Genomic DNA, 23,739 nt, shown 5'->3' on the forward strand with positions numbered 1-23,739 from the left:
ATCCTGGGAATGGTTTTCTGAAGGCTTCTTTATTTGGTGTTCTTAATAAATATGCACCAGGTTTCTTGAATGTGATATATATCCCTGAGTTACTCTTCCCTGGACATTTGTTTAACTACCTGATGGTGGATGGTCTCTTCAATCTCTTTGCTACTGAGACTCTAATTTAAATAAAGTCTCTAATCTCTTCATGGAGAAAGGGTCCAGAATCTTTGTTGGAAATACAGGGGGATGGTCAATTTTAGAGGTCTACTTTTACAAAACCTGGAGCTGCAGCAAACAGATGCTATTGGTATACCCCAACATGAACAGGAAGAAGACAGCTGATCTGGAGGATACTAAAGCAGTGCATGTGGAAAAGCTACTAAAGCAGTATTATGAACCTGGAACTGGTGCCTGTTCACATCAGCCTTATAGTAATGTGGTTTATTCTGAAACTGAGGTATGTCACTTCAAAGCAGAAAAAATATAATTTGATAACCAACTAAAAGAATTTGTGAGGATATTATTTTGGTTTATATTAATTTTAAGTATAAAATCTTTCCAGTTTAGACCAGGTCTAAGCTATCATGTAGAAAAAATCAATTTAACAGGTAATGGCCCAGTTCTACAGACAGTTGCACACACATTTAACTTAGGCTCATTACTAATTTATAGAATTTGTGTGAATGAAAACATTCACTTCTTTTAAGTTAAGCATAGGTGGATATATTTGCATGAGAAGCCAGATTACAACAATACAGAGCTGCTAAGCAGTATTTTGAGTGTTTCTTAGCATAGTACTGAAATGTTATGTCATTAAACAGCAGGAATAAGTTCATACCCAACGGAATCTGAGGGGGGCACTGAGGGGTATGATCCAGATGCTGGGGTGCTCTCTCCTAAGGAGGCCTCCTCCGGTGGCATGGGGTGATGTTCAAAGAACTTGGAGACAAACAGCAAACTGTGAGGCAAGAACAAAACAAAAACAACCTAACTTGTGCAAAACCCAGAAGTTTCACAACATAATACTCAAAAACTACAAAAAAGACCCCAACCCAAAAAACCTTATTGATTAAATTCTAAATTTAAAGATCACACAAACACATTAAATCTGTGAGATTTGCTAAAAGTATTTTTGTGGAAATTAATTTTTTAATATTTTAGCTGGAATTGTAAACATCTGGTTCTTCATGAATACACAACTTATACCTATTAGTAGATAAACTTACACCCTGAGCACAAACTCCAGAGATGTCAATGGGAACAGTTACTAATACCAAAATAAACTGAAATTAAATTCATTCTTGGGGAAAAAAATAGCATTTTAAATTATTCTTTATACAAAGAATCTATTTAAAAGACTTAATAGCCTCTGCTGAAACTAATCTAATAGAACTGAGCCAGTTTACACCAGATCCTAAATGTACACCAAAGACTTACACCAAAAGATCAGTAACTCAATCCAAGAACACTGGACTGTTTAGGTCCTTCTCTTTTATGTTTCTTACATAGGCATTAATTTTGCTAGCAGATTTATTTTCAATTACTGCAAAACCAACTGCAATTTCACTATAATCAACTAGTGTCTCAACATTTTTTCAGCTTAAAGAGAATAAACCCACAGCTAAATTTTAAACAGGGATCTAGCGATCACACAATAAAAAACCAGTTTTGATTAATAATAACAACTGTGAACAATGAGTAGTCTGTCTGATACAGTCAAGTGCTCAGCAACCCTATTCATGCTTCAAAAAAAGCACTTCATAGACCAGCAAAGGAATATGAACTGGTTGTCTGAGCTAGCACAGAGAGTATGAATTAAGCAGTCTCACAAGAACAGTTGAACTCCTATTTTTTTTTTTTTTTTTTCAGGCACCTCCTCTGACTTCCTGAATTACAGATTTAACACAAGAAATCACTGACAGCTGTACACTTATTAAAAGGCTCAACTTGAAAATCAATTGTGATTACTTACTCAAGTTGGTCATAATTAACACACATCAGTGGCACTTCTGTACTACAGCGCTGGTGAAATTTGTAGCCACAAGTCTGGCACCGGAATCCCTGGAAAAGCAGCTTTCGACAGAAGTCGCAGAACGCTAACGTGAAGAACGTTTTTCGTACCTACATTGTTCAAAAATAGTCACAATTACCTAGAGTCCTTCTGTAAGACCAAGATAGGCTATTTGCTTTTACCTCTCTCAAGTGTACTTACAAACCTCTTCTGTGATGCTGAAGTTAAGGTTTTATGTATCTAACAGATTTACATGAAAGATTGTTTCCTTTTTGAAACAATTTTCATGCATTATAACTTTCTTTCAACTGTTTCTTGGAATTTATTAATGCTTCACTTCACTAGCAGTAAGAATAAGAGCAAAAAACCTGAAGCCGAACTTCACTATTATCATGCTAGACACAAACATTGAGAATTTATTTGGATACAACCTATAAAATACAAAAGCTGCTGAAATATTAGTCATATTCTAACTTTTCCAGAAGCCAAAGAATATTTCTAATACTCACAGGACTGGAAATACACACTGGCATATATATATAGAGACACAGAGAGAGATATATATAGGGCTTTAATGTATGGTTACGCATGTATAGTTGTAGTTTTGACTACTGAAACTCAAGAAACATTCAGAATCACAGAAGGGTGATCATGCATTCTCCCCAAATTATAGGGGGGAAATTATTTAGTTAATTTTCAAACTTAACAATACTTAGTGTAAAAACACATTCTTAGTTCTATTATTATATGTAATAATCAGAATTTCAAAGGGATATAAAAAAATACTAAGCCTACTAGAGTTCACTTAAGTAGCCATAACCCAAACAGCTTGTTTGAGCTAAATAGGTTGAATCAGCTTGCAGACAGAATTTTGCTGTTTCAAGCTGTAATAGAAGATCCTTCTTCCCAATGTGACAAACATTGTATCCAGGATTTTGTATGTAGCTGGAAACATTTAGACAGATTCTGTTTAGCAGCTTCCATTTACTTGGTGCCTTATCAGGTCAAAACATATTTGTGCACTGCATCATTGATGATGTCAGCACTGCTCTGGGAATAGTTAGTTCATTAGTTAATTGCTGCTGCAGAGCCAGCAGGGAGGCCCAGAATACATTTTATAGATACAGCAATACAAAAATAGTAGATTATCATTATTACAGCTCTGCAATGCAGTGCTGGTATAAACCCCCTACATTTATAGATTTTAGAGGGTGTATTCCAACAAAACATGAAAGTTTTAAGGGTGATCAAGTACTCTAGCATCACTTATTTCAAATACAATTCTATCTAATTCACTTAAGCTACTGTGATTAAAAACTTCTTTTGCAACTCCCACCACATCCCACAGATGCAAAATATTCCAAGTTGGTAATTTGAATTTGAAAGTACGAAGTTGATGTAACCCCACTCAACATTTCACAAAACCCAGTACATACGAAATTGTGTGTCGTGAGCGGCACATTCTCCAAAACTTCCACATGCAACTCCTCTCCTGTGAGCCAGGAAATGTCTGTGTCCCAGCCAATTGGCTTCTTCTCTCTAAAGTGCAAATAAGCCTCTCATTAGCATCAGCACACAAGCCCTTGCATGTCTCTTGCCAAAGTTGTAAGATCAGCTAAAAAGTTACACTGTGGGGGGTTACTTCCTAGTCTAATTGCAGGAAACTTTAGAAGCAAGACCTTCGGCTCAGTATGTAGCAAACAAAGCACACCTTCCCTGGACAAACTGCAGGAAGGAAATGCACTTTTTCAACCAGCTCCTATAGTGGCCAATTCCTTATTTCCTATGTGGCAGATGGCTTTTTGATTAAATAAAGTGTTTGTGAAGGTACCTGTTGTGTAAGAGTTCCACAGAGATGGCTAATTGTGGACGTGAAGATAATATTCAAATTTTTAGGGCTGAAAACTTTTTTTTCCTCCCAAGGGAACTCTGTGTTTAGTTAAGAACGCATTATAGATAAATGAAACAAAACCAAGAAGTTAAGACCACCTGCTTAATACTTGTTTGGTTAGCATGAGTTTGATTAATGAGTGCTTTGCCACAATCTCATATTACTCAATATTATGCCTGAGCCTTTTCCTAGACATTCTTCTCAACATGTCTGTGATGTGAAAATTGTTTAGCGCAAAGTATCATAAAATTCTAAACTTTGTAAACAACTTCTGGATAGAACTGGTGATCCTGGGTAGCTCCAATAAGAGATTCTATGAGCAATAAAGCATCCCCCACAAATCATACCCATCTTGTATTCTGTAAACAGCACAGCATTCTGGAATAAGACCTCTCATCATCAGCGCTTTTTTTAGGCTGTCTCGGACTGTCACTCCACATCTTGCTGGAACCTAGAGATCAAATACAAAAGAAATGAGTTAAAACAATTTCTAATTTATCCCCATAAACTGATGCAAACATTTTCACCCTCAAGTGCTAAAACCCATATTTCAGGATGCTTTACAGAATTGTAGGTCAGAGTTTTCCAAAGCCATTGTTGTCCTGAGGAAAATTTTATTGCTGAATAGTACATGAAATGTAGTAGTACATGAAGAAAATGGCTCAGCTAGAAGAGACAACAAAGTCTACACTTCTATTAACATTTGGAACACAATCTTCACTCAACTCCAAAAGTGAATTTCCAACTTTCTCAACTGGAAGAAACTGGAGACATAGCACACAGAGAGCTAATAATTACATCCAGCTTTAATTTTACAGGCTGCTCTGAACATAAGTGGGGAAACATGCCAAGTGAAATAAAGTGAAGGAACTAACTTGGACTGCACTCAAAAAACCATTACCATAAAATGTAAATATTTTATTTTCTATTTCTAAAACAGAAGATAAGCATGCAAACAAGTGAAACAAAACAGTCATCTGAGTCAGGCAGGCCATCACCTCTCACTTTAACCTATATCTGTAACTCTACAGACATATCTTACATGAACAACATTGCTCTCTTCTGTTTCCTAGCTTGCAAAGTTTAGATAACTAACAGGATGGGAAGAATGGAGGAGCACATTAAAACTAGCCAAATCAAGAACTGCAAACTATGTAAAGGTATTTTCCTCACCTCTATTCTAATTGTGGGCCTATCTTACACAACTGGGTGTACCTGTGATTTAACAGTGTACAGCGTCAAGCCATAAAAAATAAGAATACATGATCTGGTGATTAAGTATAGTTAAGGTATTGAGTATTATCTACTAACTATTTTTAGAACCCAGTAATGAAAAATTGTAAGGCTTCAGGCACTGTACACACTGGGATCTCTCATATAATCATGGACAGTACCTCGAATACAAATCAGAAGGAAAAAACAGAAACTTAACAAACCTGACAAGTCTGTCTGAACACCTGAAACTCAAATCAAGCTTGCAAGTGGCTTAAGCCAGAGCACTCAGTAGCCAAAAGCAGTCTTTTAATCAGCTTCAACTGGCTTTGGATCGAAGCCTAGTTTTTGTTCCCTGTATTTAAATTTCCATGGGTATTTAGGGGCTCTATGTCCTACTTAAGCATGACAGTGCAAAGTAGCAGCCTGTTTCAAGTAGCTTTGTGAACACCACTTGAGGTTAGACTATATATTGCATTTCTAGAACTCAAACATACACACTTTCAGAAGACAAAAATTAAAGGAATATTTTGGTTCACCATCTTCCTCCCATAAACATGAGAGTGCCTCTCTACAAGACATTTGTGCATTTCATGTGGTCAACACAAACATTTTAAAAAAGATAATTTTTCTTAATTCGTAGTAAAAGACATCCTATAGCATACTACTTTACAATCTTGATATTCAGCCTTAGGTGACTTTGGTTTACACATTGCATTCTTCTTTAATGCATCTTTTTATTTAAACTTACTCCTTAGTAAGGAACTCCTCTCCTTTCTCCAAGGATAGAGGGCGTGACTCATATTCTTTCATACAAATGTTAAGTGTGAATTATGATTGTTGTATTGGTACAGCAAAACATGTATTAAAGATTTATCTTGATCTACAAAGGTGATTAGAAATTATAAGTGAAGTTGCATTATAAATTCAGTAATTATCTTATAAATTGCACAGTATTGATTCTTCTTGTACAACTCATGTGCCGCTCTAACAACAAATTCTGTGCTATACTAATCATAATATCTTGTTAAGAAATTAATTCTTTAATTGTCCCTATGATTTAGTACCATCATCATTCTGCCAAAGATCCCTAAAAGAACCAGTCTGTCCCCCTCAGTATCCTTCTCTGTGCCTCCAACATGTATATTTACAAATAGAGAGTAAATATTTTTAAGAATCTGACTACAATCTGAGGATTTCAGGTGTGCTCAACCTCCCACACACATTAGATCCAATCATGAGCCATTTCAAAGGAGGAAGCAAGTGTTCTTTGGCTCAAGGCTGCTTTTCCTAGAAGTGTAGCTCCTGCTGGATTGAGGTTGACACAGAAAACTCATGTAATGAGTGACAACTCAACAGACAATTCGTGTCTACCTTTCCAGCAACCACAGTCACTTCACCACTGACATCCACAGCAGCAGAAGAAACTGAAATACTGCAAAGGTGGCAGACAGATGTTGGGGATGAAAAGGGAAATGAAAAGAGTCAGGAAAGAGGTGGGACATGAAGGAGAAATGGGAGGAGAGGGTCAGGACAAACTTCAAGAACTGAACATGCAGGGAAAGCATGTGTACACTGGGGGTGGGAATTGTGATCAGCAGGTTGGTGTGAATCAAACAAGAAGACAGCTGGAGGACAGACTGAAGAGCTGAGTCTGAGGGCAGGAAAAAAAAGATATGATGAACCACCTTGCAGGGAGAACTGTTTGCCAACACCTGGGGAAGTACTGGAACTATGTCCTGAACAGGAAACTTTCAAGCTGTGACTGGGAGAAAAGGCGGCATGTTTTGAACAAGGAACATCAGAGGGAAGGAAGTGCCTAAGAGCAGCAATAGAACCCAGCACAGAGTAGAAAGAGGTTATAGCTTAGGCAGAAAATTCCGATGGAGTTAAGTATTAAAATAAACAAGGTTAGTAAAATCTTGACTTGTGTGAGGGAGTGGAACACAACAAGGAGGAAAAGTCAAGAAGTAGGAAGATGACTAACATTAGAGATAAGCAGTCCTGTGGTCACTGGAAAACATTTTCTTATTTCAGCACTGATCCTCCATAAATGATGACAACATCCTCCAGTAACTCATGAAGAAAAGAAATGGATCAGGAACCTCAAAGTTCCAATACTATTAATTAATTACACTGGTGTAGTTTACTTTTCCTTTTAAGTCTGTCAAAAGTAAGATTCATGAAGTTACAGGGTTTCTTTTAAGAGATCAATAAAGTTGGAAATGCAAACTCTTAGAATTTGGGAAGTATGAGAATGAAGGTTACCTAAAGCAACACATAAAGTGCAATAGGACTATGAAAAATGTGCATTCAACATCCTGCTCACTTATCCTTTCCTATTCCTCAGTATTATTATCCCAAGTCCCCTTAATTAAAATCCAAGCCATATTTATGCAACTTGCAATTAGAAACATGGGTAGAACATTTGTTCTCTTCATTGCCATATGCATCAAGATCCAGCTAAAACCCAAAGAACTCTTTTTATTACTTTCAAAAACCATCATGATCCTGAATCAGCATCACATTTAGAACATTCTCTTACAGAACTCCTGAGCGCAGAAACATAAGGCCAAATTAAAAGAACTTAGTGCTAGAATAAGTCCCTGTAGTATCGATTAATCATTTTCCCAGACTGGTACAGCACGGTCTATCACCATCTGTGCATGTAGCCCTTCAGCCCCCTCCTTCAGTGCCTACTAGTGCCTGCTATAAAGCATTCCCTCTGACACCTCTTTTTGCCCCCAGCTTCTTTTCATCCCCAAATTATGGCAAAGTTAAAGAAAAAGCTGGTTCCAAGAAAGTGATTTGGAGACCAACTCAGTCTTTAGAAAAACAAAAACCAAAACCAGTTTTTTTGTTTCCCTGGCTAACAGACTCCTGCTGACTCCAAAGCAGGAGTTATGGAACAGCTTCTTCCTCACCCCCAGGCAGAGGGAGGGAGTGTGGCCCCACAGCCTGGGAGGGGAGCAGGGAGCAGGAGCCCCGTATGGTGCAGCCTCCGAGTGCCTGCCAGGAGCCGGCAGCTCCAGCACAGCAGGAAGGCACCAAGGAGGGTTTATCAATTCCATCAAGAGTTTTGCCAGGATTCCCACAGAGCATTTTAACTGAATCACATCAGCATTTTTTAACAAAATGAATTCCCCAGGAGAAAATTTCTCATCTACTCCAAAACACACAGCACTCTTATGCCTGCAACCCAATACACTGAACAAAATTGGTGTTTTATTGAAACATAGGATGTTTAATATTATTCAAAATCCATTTTGTTTGCACTGATCCACTATCTCTTGATCCCTCTGTTTTATAACTAAGAATCCAAGTGTTTCACAATGGTTAACTCCACCTAGAAACTCGTATTATTGAGCTAGGGGATGTACTTCCAAATTGTGATGGTTCAGGTATTTCTTTTTAGGTTACTTACATACATAAGATTTGTAGATCATAAAAGGCTTAGGTTTTTATAGCAATTAGAACCTTGATTCAGCAAGCAACTTTCAAAAGTGAAGAGTATGAAAGTGTGGGCTATATAACACTAAGAAACAGCATAGAAGCCGCCAACATAGACTGCAAGGTGTGTTCAGTGTGTAGATTAATAATATACCAGAGAAGATAATTTACTTGAGCATCCTAATTTGGACAAGCAGCAATTCAGGGAGACACCAAAACACATGCTCAAGTTTGCTAATGTTAAGCCCCAAGGAAAAAAAATGAAAATGAGTCCAGATTGCAGAAATTCTCAAAGCAGTCTTATTACCTAGACAGATTAAACAGAACTATAGCCCTTAATGTCCTCATTTCTTTTACTCACCTATTTCTAGGGACAGTAAGTATTTGTAACAATATTATTGATATATATTTAGCACTGCAGCCACAAGCATTTAAGCAATGCATAATAAATCATTTATTCCTGTAAATCAGGTCATTCCCAATTCAGTAAGAAATTCAGGGCTACGTCCCTAAATAACTCTTACATCACTTTTCTAACATCAGACTAGAAACTGGCATAGTCTCAGTAAGTTAAAAATGTTTCTTTACACCACTGTAGTTTCCAATGTTTTAGAGCAATAAAGAGACTGAGAAGTACTCCAAAAAAGCAATGCAAAGGTATTCTCTGAAAGTGTAGGGGCTGGTCAGCCCTGAATATTCAGTATTATACTTCTCAAAACTAGTTAGTTGGCTTTATTTTTCCCTCAGTGTAGCACTGCTGTTCAGCTCACTGTAGCCAAGTGTAATGTATGTATGGTATGTAAGGTATGTGTAACATACCTTAGAGCTTCAGAGTAATTCCAAACAAGCAGACTACAGGGTACAATAGTGGAAATATGCCATGTAGAATGGATTTGAAATATCACCTCAATGTATTTATTTGCTTACCACAACATATACACCCTGAAAGATCACACTTTTTTCCTCTCCATATCTGATATCCAAGAGTAAAAAATTTCAGCCACATGTCACAGAATTCAATGTGTTGGGAGAAAATTAGGCCAAACTATACTTTTGCCAAATAATTAGTTTGGCCTTCCAACACATCAGGTTTTCTGCTAAAATCCAAACATGAGATCCACATTTAATTTCTCATCTTGCCTATGGAGGACAAGTATTTCACCAAATCAGTCAGCTACTTCTTACACCACTAACAGATAAGATTATCCTCCTTTGTGTCAAAAAGGACATAAGATGGCACTGAACATCACATCCTTGAGAAAACAACACAGCTTTCAGAAACAGTTGTTCTGGATAGCAGGACATGAAGCTCTGTCCAGCTTCCAGGAGAAAGAAGCAAGAAAATAAATTCTTAATGAAGCATATTAGTGAGACAAATGAGAGTTTCATTGCATTAAATCTTGTTTCCATGGGAAATTGAACAGAATTTACCCATTTTACAAAGCTGTTACCATTCAATCAAATGTATTCCATTTAACTTGCAAAGAGATGGGTTACCAACACCCATTGGCACCTCCAATGAAATTAAGTGTATTCACTTGTAGAAACCAACAGACTGACTTATATCAATGAAGAAATATTTTCTCAAGAATGCACCATCACTCAGCCACACTGGATGAAACCTGTTGTGTCTAATCAATGGCCTCCACATACAATTTTTAAAGCTTTTGAGAGAGAGCTCCCAAACTGTGTTCAGAAGAGCACTGATCATTTTAAAGGGGACAGTAGAGAGCAGACCACCATCTTCAAATTTTAGTTAGAGTCAATAGCAGTGGCAGAAACTGTGAAGGTTGACAGTGATCTACTAGTAAAATAAAGTGTGGAAAATATGGCTCTAGACTTCAAACTTGCAAGAAATACTCATCTAGAAAAATATCTGTAGCCACTTTATGGACATAAAACCTCAGGACCTTGTGGTTTCTGTGCAAGAGACAAAAAAGTCAGCTGGCTGCTCTCCAAACCAAAACCCACATGCATTAGAAATTTAAGGTAAAAAACAGTTCAAATATATCTGTAATAGGTCACACCCAGAGTTCACTTTTGTAGAGTCCTGTCCCAGCTGATCACACTCCAAGTGCTTTAAAAGCAGTGTGGGGCCAAGAAACTGTAGCAGAAGGGCTAAAATTCACATCCTTCTCTAAACTGTTGCAACTGATCCTAAAACCAAATAGATACTTCCATCTCAGGTAGTATACACATTCTCTACAAATATTAAAACTCTCGTTAGCTAGTTTGCTTAAACAACACAAGAAGCATGAATTTTATTATGACTTACTAGACACGGAATTAAAACATTTATTATAATAAATTTCAGATTTGTGACTTGCATTCCATTACATTGAGTGTCTGCCTAGCACATTATGAAGTAAAAGAAATATGCTCCAAACAGTATTTTTTTCTAGCCTTCACTGCTTTCTACAGCCAGACTTTCCATCTCATAAGGAATCGCTAAACACTCTTTACTTGAGTAAAAACCAGCGTTCAATGTTGCACATGGCATTCCAGATGACAAGTCATCAGTTTTATAATGGCAAGTTTTCAATATTGTTTCCCTTTGCAATCTAAGACAGTGTGTCAATAAAACTGTAGTAGATTAAATTATCCTCTTTTCAACACATATGCCTTTGAATTTATCCAGCATTTGAGGGTAGCTTGTGGTGAGTTATCCCTGGCAGGCAGCTAAGCACCACCCAGCTGGTGCTCACTCCCTCCTCAGTGGAAATGGAGAAGAGAATTGGAAGGACAAAAGAAAGAAAACTCCCGAGGAAAGATAAAAGACAATTTAATCAGTGATGGAATAAATTTTCCTAGTGATACAGAAGTATCAAGTTAAGTTTACTTGAAAGTAAACTACCATTTACTTTATGTCACCAGACTGTTAATAAGATGCATAAAATTCCAGAGTATTCAGATACATTCAGCAACCAGCCATTGGCATAGGCTAAAAATAAACTCAATTTCTGTTGCATGTTTGATATAACATGGGAGGTTTTAATCATGTTTTTGATTAGAAAAGCCTAATGTCAAACCAGGTGTGTAATTAAAAGCAAGAAACTGGTTTATTCAGGTGCCTGAACATCCCTTCTCTGAATTTTCCTTACACTTGACAGGTGAAACTGGTAGGGCAGCTTAAATGCCTACAGAAATCCAGTGCTTACTACTCAGCAAGCTTGAGGCACAAACCCACAGCATAAAGTACAGAAAGCAAGATGCAAATCTGAACTCGAAATGAATCAAGTACCAGATTTAAAAACAGAATATTTGAAGGATTCCAATTGTGCATGCATGATGAATTAATTTATGCTAAGAATTTACATAGAATAAAAATAGCTTATTCTTCTAGTCTTCATGACTGCAGAGATCACATGATTGCTTGCCTAATTAAAAGGCAGATGTACTAATAAACCAAGGTGTGACAAGAGTGAGACACAAGAATTATCCCCATGCACAGCATTCTCAGTCCTGTTTAGTTCCTTTAACTCTTAAACATACAAATTGTCACTTCTGAAAACTCAGTCTCACATTCACATTTTGAGAACTTCCATTAATTTTCCAATATGTGTGTAACTGTGAGACACATATGAAGCAAACCAACACAAAATCAAGTGGAAAAGCTTTACTGGCCCAGATCTATGCCGAGTGTCTACACAGAGCACCTCTAATTACTGTTAAACTTCAAAATAAAGCAAAACAAAGAACAACCAAAACCCACACGATATTCTATAGTTGAACATGGAAGAAAGGGTAGCTTTTTTTGTTACCTGAAGTATTACTTTCAGTTTAGAAGTTACTATGGAAATTTTTTGACCTTGTGGTAGGTGATAACAAACAATGATTTGACCCTATCAAGAATCTGGAGGCAACTGAACTATTTGGAGGCCACCAAGCTTTCCCAAAGCATGTACAGCATCTATTTTGTTTTTTGTTCCCCCTTGCTTCCCTGTCCCCATTCACACTACTACAGACAGAAAAAGAATTCAAATTGACCAAATCCAGTCCTTTCCCATGTTGACAGAAAGAGAAAGGGCACTGGAACTGGGAGAGGATCCTTTATAAATGCAACTGGGGAGAGCAGTGGAGATTCCTTACCACCCTCACAGCCACTCCACCAAGACCAGAAGACATGAAGGGAACACTTCCTCTGGAAGCTAGTAATGTGCAGAAGGCAGCAACAGACCAGAGATGAAGCACAAGACCTATCACCACCTGATGGCTTTCAAATGCCCATCATTTCTTACACTTCAACACTGTTTTCCTGTAACTCTGCATGCTCCATATCATCGTTCAAGAGAGTTTATTTGCCTTCAGACTTTTTTCCCCCACTCTAAGTACTTGTCCAGGAGGGATTTCTTGGGTAATCAAAATAATTCAGAGCTGCTATTCATCAAGTTGTATAATCTTGTTCATAAAGTACTTGAGTCAGAAGCCCTCTTACTGCATTCTCTTCTTTCCTAGAATTCTCTTTCTTTTACTAGAACTTCACTACAACATCAAAAACCTCCTAATATTGTTCCTCAGCAGAGTTATGACTAGTTTTAGCTACTTCTTTTTATACCAGGCCTTGTGTTAAATAGCTTTTCTCAGAAGCCTTTATTTCACTCAGTATGAAGTAGCATGTGGCACATTTGAAGACCAACACAGAACATGATTACTCATACTACACATAACCATGCCCAAGGAATTCCTCATCACAAGACATAAATTTCTAGCATCCATAGCTTTATTTAATGGAGGCTGAACAAAGGGTTTCCAAATAGAAAACACTTAAACTCATCAAATTCCTGAGTGATAAATTGCTCAAATTTGGAAGACAACCCATGGAAAATATCATACATGCCTGACCTATTCTTGTGCTCTTCCATTATGACAGAGAGATACTCCAGATATGTCCACAAAATGTTTACTTCATTACAGGTTTCAGAAAGCTTTCTTCCAAGAGAGGATAACAGCCTCACCTGATGGGCTACAGGAAAATTGTCTAAAAATTCTTGCTAGTGCCTTAAGATCTACAGTGAGCAAGCAATCTAATTGGAGAAATCCCTAAATAAATTTAACTATTTTGTCAACTTTCACAGAGCAAAAATTGGAACTGTTTTTGCAATTGGAAATGGAGATTTTTTCCTTATCCCAAACTCAGCATTTAAAAATTGATGCACAATACATTACCCAGGTCCTCAAAAAACATTCCCCCAACCCTCAAATTAAAAAAAGGAAAAAGAAATAAATAAAAAGCACAGAACTCAAAGCAATCACACAAAATGCTTAAATCTCGCCCTACATGCAAAGACCATATTCCTGTATTCTTCACACTCATAGAAAGCTTTTTATGTTCATTGTCCAAACTCCTTCAGTTAATTTACAACTTTTTCAACATTTTCTTCCTCTTACATAAATCTGAAGTTATCATATTTGTCCCGTACCTCTACATCAGTTGGTAACCAGCATTCTCCTTGAATTACTGTCCCTTCTCAACAACCAGGTATGTGTCTACTTATGTTCATTTGCATGAGCGCTGTCTTGTCTCTTTTCTTTCTGCATGCACATTCAATCATACAATTTTGAAAAAAAATCCTCATCCACATCACTGCTAAGAATGCCCAAAGGCTGTGTTCCCTGACAGCTCTGTGCATTCTCTCAGAAATCTCACCAGTAAATAATAACTTGCTTTTATGCCAACACACTACCACCTACTTCCAGTCAAGGCTACCTCCCTTTCACCAAAACCAAGTCTTGGCATGTAACAATCTCTCAGACTTCTAATAACCAGCAGGAGATTAGAGTTTATCTACTTTCCTTCCACCTCCAAAAGCGCTCCCTTAATTAGCAGATTTGTTGCTATGCACACCATGGACATTTAGATTCCTAACCCAAACAAGCTTTAAACTAGTATTTCCCTAAATTCTGCCACTGCTTGGATAAGTCTCATCAACTTGCTCTAAAAAACAACTTTTCATCTCAGGGTGACTTCCACCATCTTACACTTTTATGATTTCAGCATCCTTCTCTCTGGCCTAGAACAAAACGGAACAAACCCACCTGCACAGACTTATCCGGGTCACATTTGTGTGGAATGCTTCTCCAAAGGATGTGTGACTTGCCAGTTGAGCAAAGCCACTAAGGAAAGACGTATACATGTTTCTCTCTCTGCATTAGAGGGGATAAAATTACGCCAGCACAGAGAATAAAAAACAATCTGTTGTTTCTTCTAGGAGGTTGTTCAGAGAAAGAAACTTCTCTTCATCCCTTTCCAGGCCAAGGACAAGGAAAACAATCTTTTTATTTCAGACACTACTTATTCATTGATTCCCTTCCAGCTAACCAAGCCAAGTATTTGGTTTTGCTTTCAAAAAATAGTTGCTTTTGAACCCCGTCCTGTAGACAGTTGAATCAAAATGCTGACTTCAAATGATCAGCAGCAGTAGACTCTGCCACAGACCCGTCAGGCTTTCAGGCAAGCACCTTCATACCTTGTCCTCTGTTAGGAAAAGGTTTGTCCAACACTCTGCCTTATCATGAAACACACAAAGAAACTTCCCAGCTACACTGCCTCAGCACTACAATGACTTGCACTGAACACCATGGTCTCATTTCTTTGTACTCCACCGGTTTCCTTAAATTATGCTTTGAGTCAGCTCCAACAGATGTATTTGCTTGATCCTACACAAACAATAACACACTGAGAACTCTCAACTAACAAGGCAGTTGCTAGTCAAAAATGTAAGATATTCAACCAACTCCCCCCCATTTCCTGCATTTTTAGCAGCTCTAAACAAATAGCAGAAGGCTGTTGTAGTACTTGGGGTTGCTTCAGAGTGATCAAAGATAAATAATGAGGTTGGCTCTCCATTACCAACTCAATTCCAGTCGCTTTAAGTCAGTTTAAGAAATGTCATGGCATTCCCAGACAAAAATAGACTCCTTAGGATCTGACTTGTCTCCCCTCCTGAAGTGAACTGAAAACAGAGACTGAAACTATTATTGTGATATTAACAAGATTTTCTTCCAGCAGTAGATATTAATTGAAAGCAACTGTGGTTGAGGTGGGTAGGAGGCTACTTTAACAATATCTCTCCCAGGCACCAGCTTGATTGTAGAACACATCAGACTTGCTTTAACAGCCATATGGAATGGGAACTAGGGCAGGGGGAAGGCTCTAATGGCAGGTATCATATATTTTCACAAGGAAACTCCTTCCTGCTTCAACCCATCACAAGTCACCCCTTATACCCAAACACCCTAAACTACCATCACAGCTGCATAAGCAAATGGCTCAGTTAATGGGCACAAGTGAGACACAATAGTCTGCTTTAAAAGCCACAGGTTATCAAGGCAGACAAATGTGTGCAACACCTCTCAATCCACTGAGAGAATGAAGGAAGCAGTTTCAGTGTTCACTGAAAAATGCTGGATGGTTTTTAAGGTTAGTAACCTATCATCTGAGTGTTGGCCATTAAAGCTGCACTGTAAATCAAGAATCTTGTATTGTGGCACCCAAAACTGCACACAGTGCTCAAGGTGAGGCCACACTCGAGGAGAGGAGGAGAATCACCTCTCCTAATTATCTAGTGATGCTGTGGTTGATGCACCCCAGGATTCATCTGAATTCTGGTTGCTCCTGGCATTTCCATAGTTTCCAACATGGAAACAACATATTGTAGGATCAGTAAATACTGAAAACAAAGTAATTACATTAAGAGTTGCCACACAAGAAATTCCTGGCTATGTCAATAAAATGAGCACTGGTTCAAGCTTCAGAGAAATGAACTTCGGCTCCAAGGCCAATAACCCCTACACTCAAGAGTTCCTATAAGCACCATTTCTCAGCTCTAAACCAGAGATAATTTACTAGTATATGGAAAAAAATGGGGAAAAAAGTTGAACTTAGTAACACAACTTGATCCAAGCAGTGTGTAAAACTGAAATAAAAAGAATCAAAGCAAGCTAGAAACTAGCTGCAGAGCTGGACCTGTAAGGCAAATAGTGTTCAGCCTCCACTACAAAGCTGGGGCCAGAAGAAAGAACCTCTCCCTGACTACAGGCAAGTTAAACCATGTTTGCCTCCCATAACCCAGAAAGAGCATCTAGTGCTGCAAAAAATTAAACAGGATTGAGGACGAAGTAAAAAGAGAGCAACAAAGAAGCAGAACAAGAGTATTGCAGATGAGGGGAGACGAATAAGAGTGAATTATATTATGTGGGTTAGAGGACCGGAGAACACATAGGAGAGACAAAAAGGGTAATGCACAGAACAGTGCAGGAAGTGATATGCTGTGATCCTTTACAGGAAAGAAACAAAACCAACTTATGAGCCCTATGACAGGGGCTTCAAATAGCCAGACAGGGTGGGACAGAACACATGAAAAAACCAAAGTCCTTCCAAAATCCAAGACCTCTCCAGATTTCATTCTGCAGCTAGTACTGTGTGCTTAGACTTTCCTCAACAGGCAGACAACAGAATCACCTGGCTTTACACTGTACATTCTGCACAGTGGTCACAGACTACCTTAAATTCCCATTCTCTAGGTCAAAACTCAAATATTACTTTTCATCTTCAGCAATATTTTGAACAATTAAGCAATATTAAAATACAAAGTAAGGTGAAAATAACAATGTTGCTCCCACTATAAGTCTTTTCCTCAGTGAGGTGGGGGAAGGATGAAAGGAAAGTGGAGAAAGGGTGAGGACGTGCTCCAACGCCCAGCACTACTCAGTTGATGTTTTCCTCTTTTTACCAGCAACTGTAATTCAACAGAGAGTAACAATCCAGAGATAGCTGACACCTGACTGACTGCTGCAAAATGCCCTGGTTTGACATGGACACTTCTTGTCCATTCATTTCCCATCTTCTCTGGAAACACTGCTCTCCTGCTAAGTTTGGATTATGAACTGCCTTGCAAAACAGAGCCTAGACTATGGTTTGTCAATAATTTCATGTATTACAGTTTGCAGTGTATTATTCTAAAGGACATATCAAGGCTCTTCAGTTGGCAGCTCTTAACTGATAAAAAAATCCCTTCTCTAGCAGCAAGAAGTGAACTACTCTTCCATGACATCAAGAATCGCTGTAACATTGTCAAAACTGATAAACGCCAGATTTCAAGCAGTTTGTGGGCAACACTTCTTGGCCTCTCTAATTCCAACTATGTCCCCCCCCTAGCCAGATCTCTACACAAGACCTGAAAGCATCATGGTCTCCACACAAATGCTTACCATAATGAGTGAGAAAGAAAAAATAAAATAAAAAAAAAAACAAACCAAACCAAAAAAAACCCCAAGCAATCCTGCACAGCCCTTCTTAGCTACAAGAGGCTGGTTCTTGCTCTAAAGCATTCAGTGCTTCTAGTAACTCTGACAACACAGAAAATACTTCCTCCATCTTGTCCTGTTAAAGTAATCAATAGTTTTGTATAATACAAGAAATAGAGCTTATTGTCCCTTCCTAACTATTGTAAAATGGTAAATTACTATCTATCCAATAAAGCTGATTTGAGAAAAATATTTCTTGAGGTATCTTCATAGTTACAAAACTCCTGAAAGTTTTGTATTCTGTATCATTGCTATAATGGACTTTTTCGAGTTAATCATGTCAAAAACATTCAACAGATCAAAACAACTGAGTGTGGCAGAGCACAGTGATCATGACACTTCTGACCTCCACCCAGGTATTTTTTCAGCTCTTAAATTAACTTTTGCATACAGAGGGAGATAGACACAGGAAATATTGAGGTTACAAGTACATGAATAGAAACTGACTCACCACAGTCCTTTGCTTGTTGGGCAGGAAGACTCTAACAATAGGCTTCTGTGGAGACTTAGGGTTATTCCGTGACATATCAGGGTTTTGATAAACTGAAAGGGATGAAGGTGCTAGAAAGAGGCTAGAGGAGGAAAATGATGCAACTGTGTCTGTTGAAGCTGAGCTGGAGACAGAGAAATCAGTTCCATTCCCCATGGATTCCAGTAACTGCTGTTCTCTCTGCTGTAGAGCATCAAGCTTGCTGGTGTACTCCTCATAGGCCTGTGAAAGAACAGCAGCTATTTTAATCATGTAGTAGCCGCAGACAAAACCAGAAATCTCAATTTGGAACAAGCATGAAACAAAACACTTCCTAAACTAATACAAATTTCCAAGGAATAGAACAAAATGGTCTGGTCAAATTTTTCAGGGCACAATAAAGAACATCATGTTAAACCTTCCGAACCAATAAGAAATGTTTTAATAAATTAAATGAAGGAAAGGATCGAAGAAATTGTAAGCTACAGTTTCGAAACACCTGCACTGAAGATTCTAATTCACAACCACTTATCTTTAACTGATATTGTCAGCTGCATTGCTGAATTACTGTGCTCCAGATAAATTTATCATTCTGTTGGAATGACAGTTAAATACTTCTGATGCAATAATTAAGAGAAAGCTCAAATCTGCTTTTTATCATCTGTATCTGACTCTTCACCTAGCTCACTGTTCACTATCCTTCACCTATCAAACAGTACAAAAAACATTTTTCATTTAGAACATAACAGTTTGCCCATCTCAAAGCCATCCAGAAACATGAAAATGTGATCCTTTGAAAGTTTAACATCTTTTCAGCATGCTTATGTAAAACCTGATTACACAGATCAAGTATCTTAAACAATCGAAAGCATCAGCAATACTAAATTTACCCATTAATTCTTTATTAAATGTAGTCAAGTTAAACATTATTGCCAAGATCTATAAAACAAATATATAATCAGTATATATTTTTCTTTAAAGTTTGTTACCTGCAACTTTGTAACAAGAAAATTTTGATCGGTATCCAATACTAGAACCATTCATTCAGTATATAAATTAGTAGAATTACTAATTTATATACTGAATTTAAAAACCTTAATCAGTCAAGCAATGTGTGTTTCACACTACAGAAGCAGGTCAGTGTCAACTGACATGTTTAGACCTTGTTCAGATCTTTACAGAAAAGAAACAAAAAAGATCTTCCAGACCTAACATGTAAGCAGTAAGGAATGGAATTTTCTACTTTCCTTTATAGCAAGACCAAGATCCATACCAATACGCATAAATTCTTCAGTGATATTTTCAAGTATATTTATACAAAAGAAAAATGATTTCTGGGTCTGTTTTTTAAAAACTACTTATTTTATTTGCTTTCCTACTTTTTTGTTCATAACTGTTGCTAATTAAAGTTACAGGAGAACTGAAATGACCAAAAAGTCTGCAGCATTTACATGTAGAAAAAGAAAAATAAAGAGAATAAACAAACAACATTCAGTAGTGCAGCCACAAGTACTACATTTTATTAGGAATTTATTTCTCCGTGTTAAATGTGCAGGCTCATCCAAACTGCCCTTGCTGTGTAAACAGTGGTTTATCCCTCCCTTTTTAAGAAACCTTAGCATACTCCCAGGATGGACCTATGTTCAAAATGTGTCATCATCCCCACACTGTTAACAAAGAAAATTATAATTTGACAGTGAGGACTAATAAAGAAAAAGCATTTTAAAGAATGATGGTGAACATCACAGGTGAAAATTCTAAGCTTTATGGGTTTCACTTCTAATAAACATACATTAGTTGCAAGAATCTGAGAACTATTTATTATTTCTTTTAAAAACTGAAGATGTCTAGCATTTCACAAATAGACTCCAAACTCTGCAAGTTAAAACCAAAACATTTTCATTCTAACCCAATTGTATTGTCAAAAGTAAATGGAAAGATTACCTAACTATAAGTAATGGCATTTTTTGGCTGTACAGTAACACGTGTCTCTCCTACTTCCAGGATCAACTTCGCATGGAAACTTGAGCAAAAGCTCCATGTGTCAAGAATTATTTTCAGTAAACAAAAATTAGGAAACATAAACTGTTACCATTTCACCAATACTGAAGTTCTAAATACTTACTTCCCTTTCTCATGAACATTGCAAAATATTATTCAAACACACGCAACATTACATTGCTTCCGGACACTTGTGGGTTTAGTTCCTTCACAAAATTACACACAACTTTCAAAATATTCAATCCTACGATGTTTACATTGGCAGCTTAGTCTGTCACTAATGAAAACTCAAAGTCAAATGATTTATTTTAAGAGAATAAACAATGAGTATGGAAAGCTGGGAGCTGCAGCTGGCTTTGGGCTCTATACCACTGATTTATGCAAAAAGCTCTATATTTTTTCTGAGAACAAAAGCTCTCAAGTACCATACCGTTATTCGGTATCATAGCAGAAGATCCCACCATAAAACATAAAGGAACTAGAAATGCATTTCTTGATGTTAAATACATTTTTCTCTTTTTAAAAAAAATTCTTGTACAAAAAAAGCTACAGTACATGCAGCAGAAACAGAATCTCCAACAAAATTTCATTTCACGACGGTTAAGTACATTGGGGAAACAAAGTTTTATCTGATGATTAGCACCAATAGACCTTATGAAGACAGCAGCACCAAGTCAAGACAGAATTATTTTCTAGAGTTAGATTCAAAGATTGTTATATCAGCAAAGCTGACCTATGGCAAGTATTTCTACCTAAAAGAAGCATCATGTTGCAGATTTGGCCTGTCTACTAAACTGACCTGCAGCAGCACAGCTATCTTAGCAGACAGGCATCAACACCTACACAAACTTTCAAGTCAGTCAAGGCCCTCTGGGTCAACTATGAGGTTGATTTCTGACAGTGTTTTTCAAAAACAAACTAAAAGGATTAAAATTAAGTCTCTACAGAATCAACAACATGAAAAATATTAAGAAAAATATTCAAACAAATCATTAAATCAAGGATTCTAAAGGCATTTCAGAAAGAAGTGTTTAGGAAATCTAGTCTGCAATCCAATCCATTTACATATTGTCATTAAGGAGTAATGTGCTACATAAAATTTAAATCTTGCTTGATCCAGAATCACAAGAGAGAAGAAAAAGGGTCCGAAGATATCTGCAGAAGTCATCTAGTCCTAACACACATTTAGCACAGAAATAATTTTGAAGTTCAATGAGGTTGCTCAGGGCCTTGCCTAAGCAAGCCTTCCAAGTCTTGAAAGATGGAGAGCCCACAACCTCTGGGCAACCAGCTCAGAGCAGAAACCCCACACTCACAATGAAGAATTGTCTCTTATGAAATTAACTTGATGCTCACTGTCTGTGACACTTCCCCTTCCCCATTTGCTGTGCAGGTCTCGGAAGAGTCTGACTCTCTAGGTTGAAAGAGCCTGCAGATTCCTCCTGAAGCTTCCCTTCTCCATGCTGGACACCACCCCAAAGCAGCCACACAAGTAAAGAGTGGATGGGTGCCTCTTCATTTGCTGCTGCAGCCCTGTGTGCAGTTTGCTGCTGGTATCCTGAGGGTGGGTCATTGACAGCTCAGATTGCTCCCAACTTGGTGTGATTTTACAAAGTTTCATTTCACAATGCCTATACTTGAAAAGTTGAATATTAGATTAAAATCAGCACAACCTGTCAATCTACACATAATCCTATGGCTATCACAAATAGAACAAAAAGTGAGTTTTAATTACATTGCATATCAGTATATTTGCACATCATATAGTCTCATACATGTGAGAACACCCCTGAAATTTCAGCTAATTAAAATGCATCAATGTCTGATAAGCTGCAAACTCCAGCTAAAGCATTACAAGATGGTATGTTTATATTCAATGTGCACACATGCCAAAATATGACTGCTCTCTTATTCTGCTGTATCTATTCTGCAGTTCTAACTATTGTATATACTCAGGAGGAGCAGCCTTAAAGTTACTTCTTAAATGTAGCAACCTGCTGACAAAATAAAAACTGACCTCAAAAGTCAACAGAATTTGAGAGATGTTATGTGGATGTGCCAAAAGAGTTCTGTTAATGAAAAAAAAGGATTTTCTTATAAACATGCATGTTTTTTTTCTTACATGTCATTTGTATTATATTTGAAATTTGCTTTCTTGGGCCATGACCAGGCTATACATTCTAGTGAAATCATCTAAGGAAATCATCTAAGGAAATAAAAAGCAACAAGATAATTAAAAAAAAAAATTAATCTGTGAGACTCCCAAGTAGCAAAATTTGGTTTCCCCTTCTCTCTGCCCCTTACTACAACTGGTTAGAACACCAAACTCAAGCAAATAACTGTTTTTGCCATAGTCTCTCTCCCTCATTCAACTTTAGCTAATATCCACACACTGCAAGATTCAAAAGCCTAAACTACAGGTTCCTGGTCTTTGAAACTAAGATTGTGGTTCTATTTAAAAGATGTCTGACCTTTCAGGCTGTTGATCAAATGCAAATCCCACTAAGTTAAATGGGAGCTGAAGATAGACAGTAACATACGTCATGATTTCTTCATTTAGTAAGACTCCTAAATCTGTACTTAGTCTAACTTTAGACACTCCAGTTTTGGTCCAACATATTTGAACAGCATCTGTTAGGAGGCTGGTAAAAACCAATGTGAAATTCCCCAGAGGGCCACCAGGTTTCCCAGTGTCTATATGCAGCGTTAGCGTTTTCCTGGAATCCCACAGTCTGGAACAATCTGAGATTCATCACCAAGATCTATTTTAGACAGTATCTGCATGCTGCTGCAATAAGCATACTTCAGATCAGCAAAGAGGTAATCTTCTTTAATTAACTGATTTGACCTCCTGCATGGATTCTTCAGATATACAGGAGTAAGAAATTAAACACTCTCCTGACATTCAACAGCCAAACTCCCAAAACTGAGAACAGCAATGCCTCTGAATAGAACAGCTCCAGGCAAAGAGAAAGCTAGGAAAAAAATAAAAATCACGGTAGCTGGGGGCAAATACACCTCTACCCCCACAATTCTCATTTTAAATTGCTTCCAAGAGTAGGAGTAAGAAAGAGAATGATTCCTTCAATACAGTATTAGAAAGCTGACCGAGTTCTAAAACTTAGTTTGATACCACTGTAATTCTATACATTTGCATACCATTTCATTTTGGGTGGAGTCCAAAAAAACAAACCAAACAAACCCCAAAAGAACTGGCAGCTTAGTCTTGGACTGTTAACTAAAGTAATCAACAGGTCCAGAATGCAACCTCATTCTAGACAAGAATTTACACGCAAATGGGCCAATACTGTTTCAGTTCTCACAACTAAGTGCTGGTAGGTAATACTGTACACATGACTATGGGGCAAAAAGGACACACAGGAGTTGGGAAGTTTAAATAGGTAAGGCCTCCCT

General features: G+C 37.6%; 1 protein-coding gene across 2 annotated transcripts in view; it reads right to left on the reverse strand.

Annotated features, from left to right (window-relative positions):
• Window positions 1-23,739, reverse strand: part of LOC131592696 (serine/threonine-protein kinase B-raf) — a 77,234-nt gene that overhangs the window by 30,797 nt on the left and 22,698 nt on the right. For both annotated transcript variants that reach the window (XM_058864383.1, XM_058864384.1), the window contains exons 3-7: window positions 18,307-18,567; window positions 4,235-4,338; window positions 3,433-3,535; window positions 1,958-2,106; window positions 824-943 (exon numbers count right to left, since the gene is read on the reverse strand). In XM_058864383.1, the coding sequence (XP_058720366.1) occupies window positions 824-943; window positions 1,958-2,106; window positions 3,433-3,535; window positions 4,235-4,338; window positions 18,307-18,567 (737 nt within the window). The remainder of the gene's footprint in view (window positions 1-823; window positions 944-1,957; window positions 2,107-3,432; window positions 3,536-4,234; window positions 4,339-18,306; window positions 18,568-23,739) is intronic.

Source organism: Poecile atricapillus, chromosome Z (genome assembly GCF_030490865.1).
Source record: "Poecile atricapillus isolate bPoeAtr1 chromosome Z, bPoeAtr1.hap1, whole genome shotgun sequence".
NCBI lineage: Eukaryota > Metazoa > Chordata > Aves > Passeriformes > Paridae > Poecile > Poecile atricapillus.